The 15,262-nt window shown below is 52.2% G+C and overlaps 5 protein-coding genes across 5 annotated transcripts; 2 read left to right on the forward strand and 3 right to left on the reverse strand.

Moving 5' to 3' along the window:
• Positions 1-7: 7 nt before the first annotated feature.
• On the forward strand, positions 8-2,231 carry N7477_000610 (MYB DNA-binding domain protein; the record flags this gene model as incomplete). The annotated part of the gene is made up of 2 exons (XM_056962273.1): positions 8-62; positions 124-2,231. The coding sequence occupies 2 exons, from the start codon at positions 8-10 to the stop codon at positions 2,229-2,231; spliced, it is 2,163 nt and encodes a 720-aa protein (XP_056827276.1).
• A 127-nt stretch (positions 2,232-2,358) lies between these two features.
• Positions 2,359-7,046, reverse strand: N7477_000611 (putative UDP-glucose:glycoprotein glucosyltransferase; the record flags this gene model as incomplete). Its single annotated transcript, XM_056962274.1, has 5 exons — positions 2,359-5,235; positions 5,287-5,547; positions 5,597-6,434; positions 6,495-6,848; positions 6,901-7,046. The coding sequence occupies 5 exons, from the start codon at positions 7,044-7,046 to the stop codon at positions 2,359-2,361; spliced, it is 4,476 nt and encodes a 1,491-aa protein (XP_056827277.1).
• A 741-nt stretch (positions 7,047-7,787) lies between these two features.
• Positions 7,788-9,162, reverse strand: N7477_000612 (uncharacterized protein; the record flags this gene model as incomplete). The annotated part of the gene is given in 4 exon segments (XM_056962275.1): positions 7,788-8,098; positions 8,121-8,502; positions 8,559-8,627; positions 8,644-9,162. 4 exon segments carry the CDS (start codon positions 9,160-9,162, stop codon positions 7,788-7,790), a joined length of 1,281 nt encoding a protein of 426 aa, XP_056827278.1.
• Positions 9,163-11,632: 2,470 nt separating this feature from the next.
• Positions 11,633-13,136, reverse strand: N7477_000613 (putative beta-galactosidase; the record flags this gene model as incomplete). The annotated part of the gene is made up of 3 exons (XM_056962276.1): positions 11,633-12,508; positions 12,579-12,745; positions 12,824-13,136. 3 exons carry the CDS (start codon positions 13,134-13,136, stop codon positions 11,633-11,635), a joined length of 1,356 nt encoding a protein of 451 aa, XP_056827279.1.
• A 523-nt stretch (positions 13,137-13,659) lies between these two features.
• On the forward strand, positions 13,660-15,190 carry N7477_000614 (uncharacterized protein; the record flags this gene model as incomplete). The annotated part of the gene is made up of 7 exons (XM_056962277.1): positions 13,660-13,819; positions 13,870-13,938; positions 13,989-14,274; positions 14,327-14,621; positions 14,670-14,843; positions 14,906-15,063; positions 15,115-15,190. The coding sequence occupies 7 exons, from the start codon at positions 13,660-13,662 to the stop codon at positions 15,188-15,190; spliced, it is 1,218 nt and encodes a 405-aa protein (XP_056827280.1).
• Positions 15,191-15,262: the final 72 nt, after the last annotated feature.

The following is a 15,262-nucleotide window of genomic DNA, read 5'->3' on the forward strand; positions in this document are numbered from 1 at the left end:
CGCCACAATGGGATATCGAGTGTCTCCCGTGGCTCGTGGGCCTGACTGGCCTGAGTCGCCGGGTAAGCTTCCGTGCTCATCAACCAATTCATGCCTTAAGACCCCAATACTGACCTCTTGCAGTGGGGGAGTCTCTAAATACAAAATTTGCGGACGGCGCAAAGAAGAAAAAGTCGCGCAAATCCAAGAACAAGGATCGCTCGTCCCCGCCAGAAACTTCTAGTCATGTCGAATCTGCACCTTCTCGAGGCGAAGATCAGTCACGGCCCTCGAAGCGAAAGCACGAGTCGGATCCCGAGCGCAAAAAGAAAAGGAAGAAGCACCATGACGCCAAAAGCGACAACAATAATGTATCGATGAATGTCGCGAAGCTTGAGCCAGAACAGACAATTGGCCTACAACCTGAAAAATCGCCGGAGGAGCCCCGCACGGTACACAATGGAGTTGAGAAAGCGACACCCTCCAAATCTGCCGAAAATGCCACTACCCTCGCGCCCGACTCGGTCCATGACATCGACAACCTTTCGACTGTTGAGCTCAACAACCGGGGCAAGCCGAAAAAACTCAGAGGATCGCGACCCGGCGGGAAAGATAACTTAAAAGTTGGATTCTTCACACCTGACGAAGTCGAGAAAATAGAAAACTTCAAAATCTCTTGGTGCAACATGCATGGCATTGGCAATACAACCTTCAATGAAATGATTCAGCATTCTGAGCGAGAAGGTGCTGAGTGGCCGGGTCCACCGGATGCCCCTTCCAAGCATGAGTTATGGACCGACATCTATGGAGTCCTTCCTGATCGTGACCGCCGATCCCTGTATCGTTTCGCGCGGAGACATTTCCTGATTCCTGGCCAGAAAGCGCACGAATGGACGAAAGAGCAGGACGAGGAGCTTGTTGAATTGATGAAATTATATCCCGCAAAGTATGCACTCATTAGCAAAATGCTTGGCCGCAGCGACGATGATGTTACGCAACGGTGGAAAAATCGTCTTCAACACCGTGAAAAGATGAACCGTGGCAATTGGAATCTCGATGAAACACTTGGCTTCATGAAATCCTTGCAAGACTTCTTTGAAGCTCATAAAGAAATCAACCCAGCAGCTGCTGATAAAGACATCTATGAAATGGACCAAAAAGTGATTCCATGGGGCTCAGTCAGCGATTCCATCGGCAACAGTCGCTCGCGTCAACAATGTGCTGACAAGTGGCGCAAGATCTGCGTAAAGGTAAAGGCTGAGCGTGCCAAAGGCAATAAAGACTATGTTTTCGACCCTCGAGCAGCCGTGGAGAAGACCTCTCGATGGAAGGAAAGGTCGTGCGATTTTAGGAGCGAGGAGCGCGTGAGTGAGAATGACGAGGACAACAACGACGAAGGCCCAGTCGCAAGCAGCACCCCGGCATCAAAGCTCAAATACGGATTCGTGGACCACCAGACCATGATGGGGGTGATACCGAAGACCGAAACTGACACTGCGATCATGACGACTTCCTCGCCACTGCCTGGTGACTATATGAAAGAGGATGAACTTGAAGTCGCCTACCCATCCGAGCCTACTACTCCAGCTACACCCGCCGCCATCAATGGATTCTCCACGTCCCCAGAAACCTCGAGTCCGGTCATTACAGGTAGTACCCAAAAGCGCGACCTAAGCTACATGGCTCGTATCAAGGAAAAGACCAAGCTTGCCAACAAGCCCAAATCCTCCAAGAAACGCCGAAATTCCGAAGTCGAGGCTGAATCCCAGCTTAAGCCTGAGCTGGTCTTCCCCGAAGTTTCCTCGCCATCGAAAGAGCAGGACGAGAACGATGAGAGGAGAGAAAGGAAGCGCAGAAAGAAGGAGAGGAAAGAGAAGAAGCGCCAGCGTGCTCTCGAAAGGAAAGAGGCTGAGCAAGCACGCATTGAAGCCGATGCCGCCATGACCGCTGCCCAGGACCCTGCTTCCGGTGATAAGACAAAGAAGCACAAGAAGCACCGCAAACCTAAGGATGCAAACGCTGCTGTGGCTGCCATTGCAGCTGCCACGCCCGACAAGAAGCAGAAGCACCACAAGTCCGATATCGAACCTGCGCACACCACGGAGTCCCCGAAGAAACGCCGCAAGTCAGACGCGGGCCCGATTGCCATTGCCGAATCCCCCAAGTCTTCGAAGAAACCTAAAGACAAGCGGAAAAAGAAGAAGGCAAATCAGGTCGACGAGGTGGCTATAAAACAGGAGCGCTCTATTTGAAATTGTTTACCAAGCGAATACCTACGTGACTTCTGTACGATTATTATACACAACAATGCAATGCATAGGCCAAGATTCATTCTATGACCGCTTCTTATACATAAAGTAATCACAAAAGAGATGTAATCTATAACTCATCCTTGCGGTCTTGACCTTCGTCCTCATCCTCGTCTTTCTCATCAACCTCGGCCTTCCGTTGTTCCTCTCCAGTCTGCACGAATTCGACCTGCTCACTCGAAACACGCTTCGCCAGTGCTGCAATCTCATCATCGTAAATTGTCCACTCTGGAACCTGTCGTCTAGCTCTAGCCAATTTAGGCTCCTTCGTCTGCGGGTTATTGCAGAGATCAATGGTTTTCGCAGTCGCGAGATCTTCATCTGAACACCACGTCTCGCACCACAACCACTCCTGCGGCAGGCTGTGAATGGGAATATGATGCTGCATATGATTTGGAAGGTCCTGGTCCAAATTGCTTAGACTGTTGGGGTCCGCAGAGAGCATTTGGTATTGACCACGCAGTCTGTCACCGGCCGCAAGGGCACGGAAGCGGTTGAGATCCACGACGTACAGAGCGGAGATATGATATGGTCGGCCGCGAAGGAAGGTGGACCAGTAACCCTGTTTCCAGAATCGGAAGCCTTCCATTTCTGTCCGCGAGTCGCCCATGGGCGTGAAGCCGTAAGGTGCGCCCTGGAGGTCGTGCGTGACGAGGTCGTACATATCTGTACGGACGATCTGGTCTGCGTCGACGAAGATGACCTTGTCCAGAGATAGGGGGAACAGGACGTCCAGGAAAAGAATCTTGTAACCCCAGATTTCGCGCTGCTTCTCCCGCTGATGGCGGAGCCAATGCGGCCATTTGTAGGTGACCATTTCAAAGGAGAAGCCATATTCCTCGGCTAAGTGGGGGAGGAAGGCGCGGAAGGAGGGAGAGAGGAATTGTTCGATAAACCAGAATTTGACAGTATGCTTTGTGTGGCGCATTACGGAGACCATCATGATGTTCAGCATGCGCTCGTAAAGGTGGCCGCTGGCGACGGAGAAGATATTGATGTCTGCGTGTTGTCCGCTGGCGGCCTTAGAGCGTACCCCAACGCTGGAGAGGACGCCGGAGGCGAAGTTAAGGCCCTTTGAGACGAAGTCCATCGTTGAGCCAGACTTGTGTCCGGTTTCTAGGACGTCTTCGTCTTCGTAGCCGGGCTTGCGGGAGAGCCGTGGGAAGAGTGTTCGGCCCTGGAAAGACATGAGTGTGACTTCATTGTTTTCGTCACCCGGCTGAGGGCGATATCCCAAGCCGCCAACACTGTCGATTTTGAAGAGTTTTTCGCTACGGCCGGGCTCCAAATTGATCTGCCATACGCCAGGCTGGGCCTTGAACTGGAAGTAACCCAAGTTTGCCATGATGATGGTACCGTCGAAGTATGGATTGTCTTCTGTTCCCAAGATGAGCTGGACGCCACGTGGGGGAGCCTTGGTGGTGACATCCCGAGAGTGACCCTCGATCAGAATATGCTCCAAAGCATAGATCGCATCGACGTTGGTTCCCGGCTTGAGCGAGCTCAGCTTGATGTTGTCCGGGTCATACGCCGATTCCTGTGGTGCAACAAGCCACGAGGAAGGTACATCCATACCAAGCGTAAGCAAGGCCTCGACAGGCACGCCAGTGAAGGACGCGCCAGGACGAGACAAAGATCCATCAGACGCAAAGGATGGCTCCGGTTCCAGCACGTAGCGGTAGAACCGCTTGACAGGAAGCTCTGAAAGCTCCTCCTTGGGGTTCAAGAAAATCTTGAGCTGAACACCAGCCAGTTCAGAAACGACCTTGAGAATGGGCAGCCATGTCTGAGCCACCTCAGAAGCAGGGTCCAGGACTATTGCAAAGTTGATAGCTGGATCCTCAGAGTTGGACACAGTAATGACAGAGTGCTCGGTCTTCCACTTGTTAGAAACATCCAATCGGAAGTCTGGTGTGGATTCGAAAATCCCCTCTGGAACGTCCGGGATCGAGGAAAGCGATACGAGTGAGGTAAGTTTGGCCAGGTCGAGTGGCTTAGAAAGCTTCGTGTTCAAACCGAGACTCAGGGAAGTCCTTGCAATGGGGTCAATACGCTTGGAACGTTCGTAGGCCACGAGCTGAGAAATATCGCTGACCCCAAAGTCAAGGTCCTTCCCAATAGGACCAACCGCCCTTCCATTAACAACAAGGCCCTCAGTTCCGGGCGCAAATCCGAGCTTGGCAGCGAGTCGTCGGTGAGTAGCAAGTACCTCCAAGCTTTGTGGCTCTGCATCTGGGTCTGAGCCCTGAGCAATGCTTGCCAGAATACTGTCAACATCTTCGCGCTTGGTGATCAATTTTTGAATCTTGTTCAGATTTGGAGTATTCTCCTCAGCGTCCAAAGCACCATTGTGCACCAGAAGAAGTTCGACCTCGCCATTCTCCTTCCGGAAATTGAGAGCGTCAGTGAAGAGCTTCAAGCCTTCCATGGATTCGAAATCGCCAACAACGACAACATGAATACCGCCCAGAACACCTTCATCGGGTTCGACTCGAGGAATGATTCCCAAGTTTACATTCAGTCCAAAGATACTGGCAAGGTCCACGATCTGCACACTCTTCGGGTCCTCAGGCATGAGGAACGTGTTGCGTCTTTCAAAGGCGGGCCCCAAGAAGAACTCCGGCAACCAAGCATTTTCCTCAAAAACTCCCTCAACAATACCCTGCTGAATCAACTTCAGATCTCTACCAATCGTCATACTCAACTCTTGCATCCAATTACCCTCACGGGAGATCGGGATACCATTGACCAGGAAATGAGGAGCGACGCCAGTCAGACTCAACCGGCGCTGATAATCAGCTGTGTGGGCTGCCACAGTGCTGTAATGCTCGTGCTTCAACAGGACGTCGAGAGATAGGACCTCCTTTTCGTTGCGGGGTTGCCGCTCTTTCACTACGGAGTTAAACACGGACTTCTCCGGGCCACCCTTCTTCAGTTTCGAGACAGACTACTCTAGTCAGCAATCGGGATTGGCGTGTCGATCGAGATATCTACTCACCTCCTCCAGGTAGTGCATGAGGCCCGAAAGCCCGTAGGTCTCTTGGAGATAATGTGCCACCTTCAACTGGGCAATGGAATCAGGAGATGTAGCAGTAGGCACCAAGCCAAACCTGACGGGAATAGACCGCTTGATGAACGTCTGAACCTGCTTGACAACCAGAAGCATGTCTTCGGGTTCAGACAAATCCACGGGCACGATGACATTGTGCAAGTCGCGGCTAACCGGTGGCAATTGTCCTGGGTATGCGTTGGCAACGAACTAAGAGCTGTTAGTATGTTTCTTATTCCTCCATGTGCAGGCTTCTTACTGCTTCGAGGTCACTTGGCCAGTCAGCATATCTGGAGTCTTTCTCTAGGTTGTTCAACCAGATAATAACGTCGCCGCCCTCCAAAGTATCGCGATAATCATATCGCTGCACATCTTCCTCCGATTGAGCTTCTGCGAGAAGCGGGTGCGACAGTAGCTTCACTGCCTCTTGGGCGGAAATTCCTAGGTCCCGGAACTTCTGAATGAGAACTCTCTCTCGACGCAGAATATCCAGAAGAGAGAAGGCATCAACCTGTCGAGGATCAATCTGCATACCGTTGATCCACATTATATTGTATCCAGGCGGGATCATTCTCGCCCGGTTGACGCGCATTTCATTACGCAGTTCATTGGAAGCGTTGTGAGCTGCCACGGTCGATGAATATTCGGGGAAGTTCTGAGACAGTCTGAGCAAAGCATCAAGTGGATCCTCGCTGTCCATCACATAGGCCGCAGAGCTCATACCCAGCCTAGACACCTCCGAAGACGAGAGAGGCCTCAGGTCATCAGGCGCGTCCTCCTTCAGCTCTTCCAACCCAGATGTACTGCCGTCTCCAGATTTCTCCTCTCGCTGCTCTGCATCACGGTCATCAATGACAATGTAATCCGTCCTTTTCAAAGCAAGCTCAACACCATATCCAGACACGAAGAGGGGGCGGGATCTCCAGTGCTGAGGCGGTCTATAGCGTAAACGGTAGGAGATCTGCCCCTGATTTGCCTGTTCAGTCAATGTCTCGTGGAAATCTTTGAACATGGGCGCGGAAACGTCAGCGTAGAGAATCGCCGGAGGAAGGGACGGATCGCCCAGGACTCGATCGAAGGGTAGTGTCCTAGAGTCTCTATGACAGACTTTCAATCAGCGTCTATGTACGACTTTTTCAATACTTGGTCCCACTTACAACTCTCCCTCGACATCCTGCTGCGCTCTCTCCATGGCCGAAGAGCAATACTGCTTCCCCTCGGAGTGAACCCAAACGGGACAAGCAGCATCCTGAGCAGCCATCAATGACCGCTGGACAGAGGTATTGTAAAACTGGTAATGTGCTTGAATCCGCGGGGCAGACGATCGAACGGCGAGCGAAAGCTTGAAAGAAGAAAGACTCTCCGCGGTACGCAGGTGCCCGTCTTCATGAATGACCCGGAGGAAGCGGTTGTACAGGTCTTCCTCGGTAATCGCATCCTCAAAGGCACCATCGGCAATTCGGTCAAGCAATGGGAAGTAGGCAGTCGAGTTCTCTTCAGCGGCGGTCTCCCTAGAAAGTGGTCAGCGCCGTGCTTAGCTTCGGATATCTGGGTCGAACGAACAGCAATTCGACAAGGTATGGGGATGAGTCGAATGAAGCCTGCAGAGCTACATTGACCGCTGGGCTGGGGTTTGCCAGCACGCTTGGCAGCAGAGCTCCGAGAGCAGCGTACCAGCACCAGGAGGTGCGGGTTGTCGAGGCCCTCATCCTGGCGCAATGGGTGTGTGAAACGGATATGAGTACAGGAGACAGCCCGCGAGAGGCGGTGCTGCCACGATCAATCAACCTTAGCAACGGGGGCAGCAAATCGGGTTGCAGAGGGTCACCAAACAAACGCGGAGGAGGAGGTGGATCTGGACACTTGTCTGCTTATCTTATCGCACCTACTGCGGTAGCCGACACGGCAATATACGCAGGCCTTTTGTCTCTCGACAGAAGACAGAGAACAGCCGAGGAGATGATTGAACTCGTCTGTAGTAGAATCATGTATGAAATGCGGCCCAAGGTTGCAAATGGAGGGCAGGTGCGATGCAATAAGCCGGAGACGACACCTCGGAGAACCCATCAGCTCGTCCTGGTATGCAAATAAATGAACTACATGTGAAACAAACTACTGGAGAGATGGCTCATATGAATCCTGTTCAATTGGAATGAAAGTATTGACTGTTTTTGATGATCATAACACATGATTCGTAAATGACTCGATAGTCCCAGGCGCCAGACACGTTGCCTCTCATACAATGCAGATGTCCGTGCGCCAATGCTCCGTGAAAAGAAACAAACAAAAAGATGAAAACGCAACCTGATAATCAACCATATATGCAAAACCCGACTGGCCTCCTTTTTTCCAGTCCCACAAGACGCCGGGTTAATGAACAGTGAAAGAGAATGCGCCGAGACCATGCTGGCGAAGTTAAGAAAGATACCCACAGGACCACACAATGAGCCTTACTGGGTGAACACCTGAGACTGGGAGTTCTTGCGATAGTTGGCTTCAAAGATTAAACGTTTGCGTTTGTCGTCATCAATCTCGAAGAATGAGCTCTCGTGGCTCTGCTGGCTGCCGGGCCGAACATTGAGGGTGGTGGTGGACTTCATCTTGCGCAGGTTGCGGGACTTGGACTTGTCACCCAGGGCGCGAACCTCGCGCGCGAGACGCTCGAGGATGGAGCCGCCGTTTTTGGTGGTGATGTTCGGGGGGGGCAGGGAACTGAGGCAGTTCCTTCTCTGAGATTGTGCCTTCGCCAATGCTCGCGGTTCTGGATGAGCCAAAGCTCACACCCGAGTCGAACTTGCGACCTCTGTTGCGGCCGAGGCTCTTGTCCTCTTCCAAGGAGGCGGGCTCGTTGACCAGCATACATTCGTCAATAACGTCGTTGACCAGGTTCAGGTACTTGTGCAAGGTGTCGCAGATCAGGGGCCAGTTGGTGGCATGGCCGTTGGCCGCGCCCTGCTGGATGACGGGGTCCAAAACCGAAGTGCCCCTAGTATGAACAGAATTGATAATTCGGAAGTAGCCATCGCGGTGGCTTTGCAGAATGCGGACAGTCAACTGAGGGGTGGGAGAAGGATCTGACTCCTTGGGCGGTGGGAAAAGCACGTTGAGCAGTGCCATGTGGTTGGCCTTCCGGGTGGGCTCAAGCAGCATTTCATTGATCATGGTCTGAGTCACATGTTAGTTACAGTTGAGAAGAAGCATGTTGCGTCGAAGTTACTTACCCAGCGGCGCAGACCAACGTAGACCTGTGTGTACAGAGCCTGAATCTGGCGTGTCTTGCCCAGAAGTGACTGCAGCCATGCAGACACTCCCGGGGTACTTCGAGACGAGCTCGGAACGCCCCGGGTGAGCGGCGTCCTCCTCACTGACCTTCAGTCGCTTCAGAGCATCGTGGACCTCCTTCTTCCAGCGATCTTCGAGAGATCGGAGGTAGTCCAGTGCGGTGAGAGCCTGCGGGAAGTCGACCTTGTCCAACTCACCCGGGAAGACCTTGCGAATGAAATTCGTAGAGAAGCTAGGAGGCAGAGAGGTAGGCTGCGAAGGCAAGCGAGACAATTGGTTCTCCAGGGCGGAACGGAAGTCAGCCGCCGCATCCACCGACGCATCCTGCGAGGAGCGCGAGGACTTGGTCGTGGAGGTGGAGTTGCGTGGGGAGCTGCGTGGGGAGAAGGCGGTCTCGGGCGAGCGATTGCCCGAGGCCTTGGTGGGGTTGAGGTTCAATTGGTACATGGTACGCAGAGGAATCTCATAGGAGCCTTGATAACGATTGACATGATCGAGGATCCAGATGAGACTTGAGCCGTCGGGGGCGTCAGATGGAGACATGGTGGAAGCAAGTGAAGTACAGTGGAAGATTTTAGAGAAGGAATGAAAGGAAGCAGATAGCATAAATATGAGATCAAACTTCCGCAGGCTGGTGAGAATCTCCAAAGCACGGCCAAAGGGATATGTGAGGTCAAAAAATCCCCCAATGCCGAAGCTCAGGCTGGCTCGGACGTAGTTGTTTGAGACTTTTGTAGATAGTTCGTGATAATTCTGAGACGTCCCTCGGTTGATGCGAGGGGAAGCGAGGGGGAGTGGATGCTTTTGGATATGGTTGGACAATCTCAACTCAGATGCACGATGCGAAGCTTATGATGAAAGGCAAAAAACAAGGCAATCGAAGGAGAGTTTTGTGAAAACAGAGAGGCTTGCTCTCGATAGAAAGGAATTGACTTGAGACCAAGTCTCACGGGCGAGGCTGAACGAGGGATGTGATAGAAAGACAGTGGAAAGAGAAAACCAGAAGGGATGGGGATGGGGAAGAGGGGGGCTTGTAATATGTAAAATCGGCCACACTGGAGAATCCCCCCCGAGTCTGGACCTGTCGCTACGGAAGGATCCATGGGTTTCGCCCGTTTTGCCGGGCTCCACTGCACTCATCCGCATCTCCTCCAGGCCTCCTTGACAACCGTTGGTTTTCCATCCTTCCGCATGGCCCACTTGGCCTCCGTGTAATCCAAGCTACGCTAACCGCATCACTCGCTTGGGTCCCATCGGACCCCGGCTGTCTGGATGTCGCCGCCGTAGCGCGGTTTAGCGCGTCCCAGACCGGGAATTGGGGATCTTTGGGTGCAACACGTCCCCCCATTTGTGAAGGCACCTTTTTTTTCCCTTTTTGACTTTGGGGCCCTGAGATTTTCCTATTGCCCGGCAGGGGCTAATGCATCGTTCAGAGACCCGCAAAGACCACGCTGACGAAAAGCGTTTCTTGGAGATGTGCAGCCTAACCCGGATGAGCAGGAGGGATCGTGTTCAGAGGCTCAGCGTATACGTAAGAATCCAACCCATTACGACCTCCCCAAGGGGGCAATGGACTATGTATAGAGGGGCAACGACGATGGCTCTCTGTGGGGTGGGACCACGCAATCAGAAGCGAGCCCTACCAACGCGAGCAGTCAAGAGAACACAAGTACGAATACTCTATCCCTGGTGTACTTTTGTCAGAGGCCTGCCGGTATAACTCTGATCCATGTCAGGATAAAAGAGATCAGATTCATGAACTGATAGAGCACATTAAAGATGCGCCATCGCTGCGGGCATTCAACAATAAACAACCGGAACTGGACGAGGCATCCATGGTTCCCGGCCCGTCTTCCCCGCCCGGCTTTGCTTTTGCGTCTCTGTATCTGCGTCTGCGTCTGCGTCTTGCGTCTGCGTCACTGTTGCTTTTGCTTTTGCTTTTGCTTTTGCTTTTGCATTTCCGTTTCAACCTCCCCCATCACTCGCACTGAAATGAATGACGGGCATGCGAACCCTCCATTTTAAATCGATGGTGCAGATTTCTTCCCGATCGTACTTCTCACACAGCCCCGAAACTAGGCGGCCAGACGGAAACATGACCTTCCCAAAACTGCTTAGATCGATAGTGGGGGCTCGGGGGGCCCTTCGCGAGTCTGGACGCTGAGATCTTCCGTTCTTTCAGAGCCTGGGTGGATACGTCAGACCCTCGGAACGATCACGATGGTAAATACTGTAGCTCCAACGGCGATCATGGCATCATGGCATCATGGCATCATGCCCTCCTTTATTTCAGGGACAGATCTCGGGGGAAGTCTAGACAGAACCAGGGGAGTTCGCGGCCCGTGGACCTGTGTTTCCCCTGTTTCGGTGCCGGTGTGATCATGTGTGAACTAGAGCAACTAACGACCTTCCTGAGACGTGTTCGATCGTCTCCCAAATTCAGCCACCCGTTTTTAGTTTGTACCCGTTGGACATGTGCCCGTCGCTTTCGTAGTTCCCATTTTCCAGTCGGGCACAAGGCGATGTCCTGACGGGGAAACGGGATAACGGTGAATATCCGGCTCTTTCATGATCTTCACCTCAGCTTTGCTACCGGTTTCCGTACAATACAGTCCAATTGCAAAACCTGTGTTCTGTTGGGTCGGGGAAGAGGATGACGCCTCCGCACCCACACTACGTGGGACAAAGGAATCAAAAACACAGACATACAATCTAGGGTTATCGGCCTCCCCTCCCCCCCTCCTAATAATCGTCTGACTCCTCAATCGAGTACACCTCTAATTCTGCAATCATCGTAGGAGCAGGAATGGTCACACAGATCGGGAAGCCACCGTAGTCCGGATGTTCGTTCGGCATCATCGCAAAGGACCCGCTCCGAGTCTCGTCTCCGTTCAATGTCCGCAATTTGCGCAGCTCGCCCGTCTCCTGATCTGCAACCTGTTTCTCCTCGAAGCGTAGGGAATCCCGTGAAGCGGCTGGTCCGTGATAGGGAGCGGGCCCGTACCTGAAAGCCCTAGCCGATCAGGAGGGACTTGGGTCCGCCAAGGTGGACGACCATTCCTGCGCCCGACCCAGACTTTCCAAAGACAAAGCAACGCTCGATAGTGATCTCATACCCACCCCAGTGTTGAATGAGCGGCTTCGAAGGATCAGTCCCATCAGCCGCCAGCTCGTCATAGAACCCGACCGAGGAGTCAGGCCGCGTCTGTGCTTCGAGAACAAGCTGCGAGACGGACTTGAGCAGCCCATAATGCTTAGTGAACGGGTTGGTAGCCGGATCTAGAGTATCAATGCCAAAGGGTGACACTCCAATGGCCTGAAAGGAACCATACGCGACCCAGATCCGCCTCGCACCGTACTCATCACGGCGCTGCTCCGGGATGAACAGCGGCTGATTGCGATGGCGGTATTTGCGACACGAGCTGGCGTACTCATTCAGGTACACATCGGGCGCAATGAAATCCAACGAAGGCGCAAATTTCAGCCAAATATCGAGGACTGTGCTGGTGCCGCCACCCGACGGGTAGTCACCGGGATTCCCACCGCCACCAACAACAACGGGGAAGTCATTGTCGCCATCTTGGCCGACATAGTTCTGCCACACGTTCGTGTATAGTGGTATCGGGTACTCGTTTTTGCCAGCTGCAGCAACCTGATTGAGGTACTGTGCATAATGGTATGCCATGAACAGCTCGTCTGTGTGCGGACTGTTCCCAAAAGGCTTGTGCCCATGTTCCGCTGGGGCTAGATTGGTCTTTGAAATGGTCCAGGTTTGCTTGAAGGTCTGGGTGGAGGTTGTCCCAACCTGTGCGAGGAAGTGCAGCAGGTCTGAGGGGACAGACTCATTGAATCGCTGCTCAGCTGCCGCGGAGCCATCACGAGAGGTCGCCTAGTAGACCCGTTTCGTTCTCGACTTGGACCATGATCACGGTCGAGTGCTCGCTGTCGATCTTCTTAACATGCTGAAGCAGGCGGGAGAATGCCTTCGCGTCGGCCTTGCATGCTTCTTCATGGAAGATAGACAGCACGTCACCTGTTTCAAGGACACCACCAGCTTTGCGTAGTTTGGCACGAGGAAATCGGCGCGTCTGTGTCTTGACCCAAGGTGGAACGTAGGTAGAGATACCTGTCACTGTTTCAGTTTTTTTGTACTTTCATCATGCCATCGTCTGATGGAGTAGACATGCATGGAAAGTGAACATACCATTCTTAAACGAGCCAAACCACAAGAGCACGAGATGCAAGCCATGCCGCCTTGCATCTAAAATCACCTTCTCCAATTCCGTAAAATCGAATTGATCTTCCACTGGCTCGATATTCTCCCAGGTGACACAACCAAGTACAGTATTGATATTTGTATCGACCAGTTTCTGCCAAATAGGCTCCATATATTCAGCGGAGGTCATAGACGAGTTTTGCAACTCCGCGGCCAGGGACAGAAATGGCTTCCCGTTCACAACAAGCTGCTGAGTATCTGCGACCTTGCGCAGATGAGGAATTCTTGTAGAGAGCGTCATAGTTACAGTCTCACTGTTTCAAACAAGAATCAAGAATCAGGATTGATGACAATCTCATACACTGTCGTTATGGCACTTCTTATACCCTCAAACACAGTCTTACCCCTCATTAAACCCCGCCTCATTTAGACTTATCTAGGTACATCCTGGGAGCATCTCGACAAGATCCCGGACTCGAAGGTGACTGTACAATCGGGATTGACAATGATTCATCCAAAACTCGCACGAAAGGCTCTCACTCGTGGCCCCCGCGCGAAGAACTGCAATTGGGAACTTTGCGGGATTGAATGTCTGTTATTGGCTGATATCCCGCACCTCAAACCGCGACGATTCTCCACAAAGATCTAGCCTGAATGGGCAGAAACCCGGGGTAACTAGCTATGGAATGTTCAAGGCCGGATGGCTAGATGATAGTTCTGTCTTATATATAAATAGAGGCTGGCGGTTGGGACTGCTAATATATGTGTCTATGTCTTTGTCGAACCCGAATTTCAGTGCGTCTATTCAACCTTTCTATCTCGGGATGGAGGACAAGAGCGACTTTGAGACTGACAAGATCCAGGCGGTGCATGCCGAGTTCTCGTTGGTTGAGAACCATGTATCTGCGCAGATTCCTCGGGTGACTTGGTGGAGACACCCGGCTTTGCGGAAGTTGTATATCATGATGCCGATTCTCTTTCTGGGTATGATTCTCGGAGGCTCTCCTGGTGGTGGTGATGATTGAACATACTAGGGTCTTCTACCAACGGGTACGATGGGTCTTTGTTAAGCGGATTGCAGACAATGACCCCGTGGCAAGAATGTGAGTTCGGCTCAACCTTATAATATGGAGTCTTTTTGACTTTCGAGGAGATTTTGGAAACCCTAGAGGCTCTACATTGGATCTCTTCACGGCTATCCAGAACATTGGTGGTGTTTGCTCCTTATTCTTCTGTGAAGTCGCCCCTTCTTCCCTGTTCCTTGAGACTTCTGAGCTGACAGTTAATGATACGATAGCATCCTACGGCGCCGATCTATGTGGACGGAAACGAGGGGTGGCCATTGGTCTAGTGGTTCTTTTTGTGGGAACCATCATTCAGGTCATTCCATCCGTCAATGCGAACATGTTCCTTGCAGGAAGATTCTTGGTAGGGCTTGGGTGAGCACCTTTCTTTGCAATCTAGTGTGTTAGGTCAAGCTGACCTAGCCAGGTCAAATGTGAGCCAAGGATCTGCACCGCTGCTCATCACGGAACTTGCTCATCCGCAGCACCGCGGAAAATTGACAACAATGTACAACACACTTTGGTATGTCGGCGCTATCGTCGCAGCCTGGACTGTGTTTGGGACCATCAAGTACACGTCCGAGGCATCGTGGAGAATTCCAGTCGGTATGCAAGCGGCTATGCCTCTCATTCAGTTCATAGGAATATGGTTTCTTCCAGAGAGCCCACGCTGGCTTTGTGCACAGAATCGCCCAGAAGAGGCCTTCGAGATATTAATCAAAGTGAGTAAGAGCGTTCTCCATTTCTGTCAACGTCTGACAGCCTCACAGTATCACACAAGTGGTGAAAGAAATGACCCATTCTGTGCATTCGAGTTCCACGAAATCCAGGAGATAATCCGCATGGAAAAGGAAACTCTCAGAATGGTTGGCCGATTCTTGTCAAAAGTCCGGGAAATCGCAAACGACTATTGCTCATTGTGCTGGTCTCGTTCTTCTCGCAATGTTCAGGCAATGGACTGGTATCGTATTATCTCCATGACATTCTGAACTCGGTCGGAATCCAGTCTTCGTATGATCAGTCTATGATCAATGGAGCCTTGACCATCTGGTGCTTCTTGGTTGCCATCTGCTGTTCTTCGTTCCTTGTTGATGTTCTCGGTCGACGATTGTTGTTCATGATTGCAGCGGTCGGCATGTTGATCAGTTTCAGCATATGGACCGGGCAAGTCTTCACGAGAGTCCGGAGAAGAATCAGTGCTGATTAATTCTGCAGATGTTCTGCCGTCTATGCTAAGACTGGAAATGCCGGTGCTGGTAGTGCGGTGATTGCCATGATCTTCCTCTTTTAGGTGCGGCCGGCTTCGCATGGCCGGGCCTGACCGTCGCGTACCCTGCCGAGATTCTTCCTTACAGCATTCGTG

This window comes from Penicillium maclennaniae (assembly GCF_028827695.1).
Source record: "Penicillium maclennaniae strain IBT 15551 chromosome Unknown utg000001l:1.0-3280838.0:1.0-3283122.0, whole genome shotgun sequence".
Lineage (NCBI taxonomy): Eukaryota > Fungi > Ascomycota > Eurotiomycetes > Eurotiales > Aspergillaceae > Penicillium > Penicillium maclennaniae.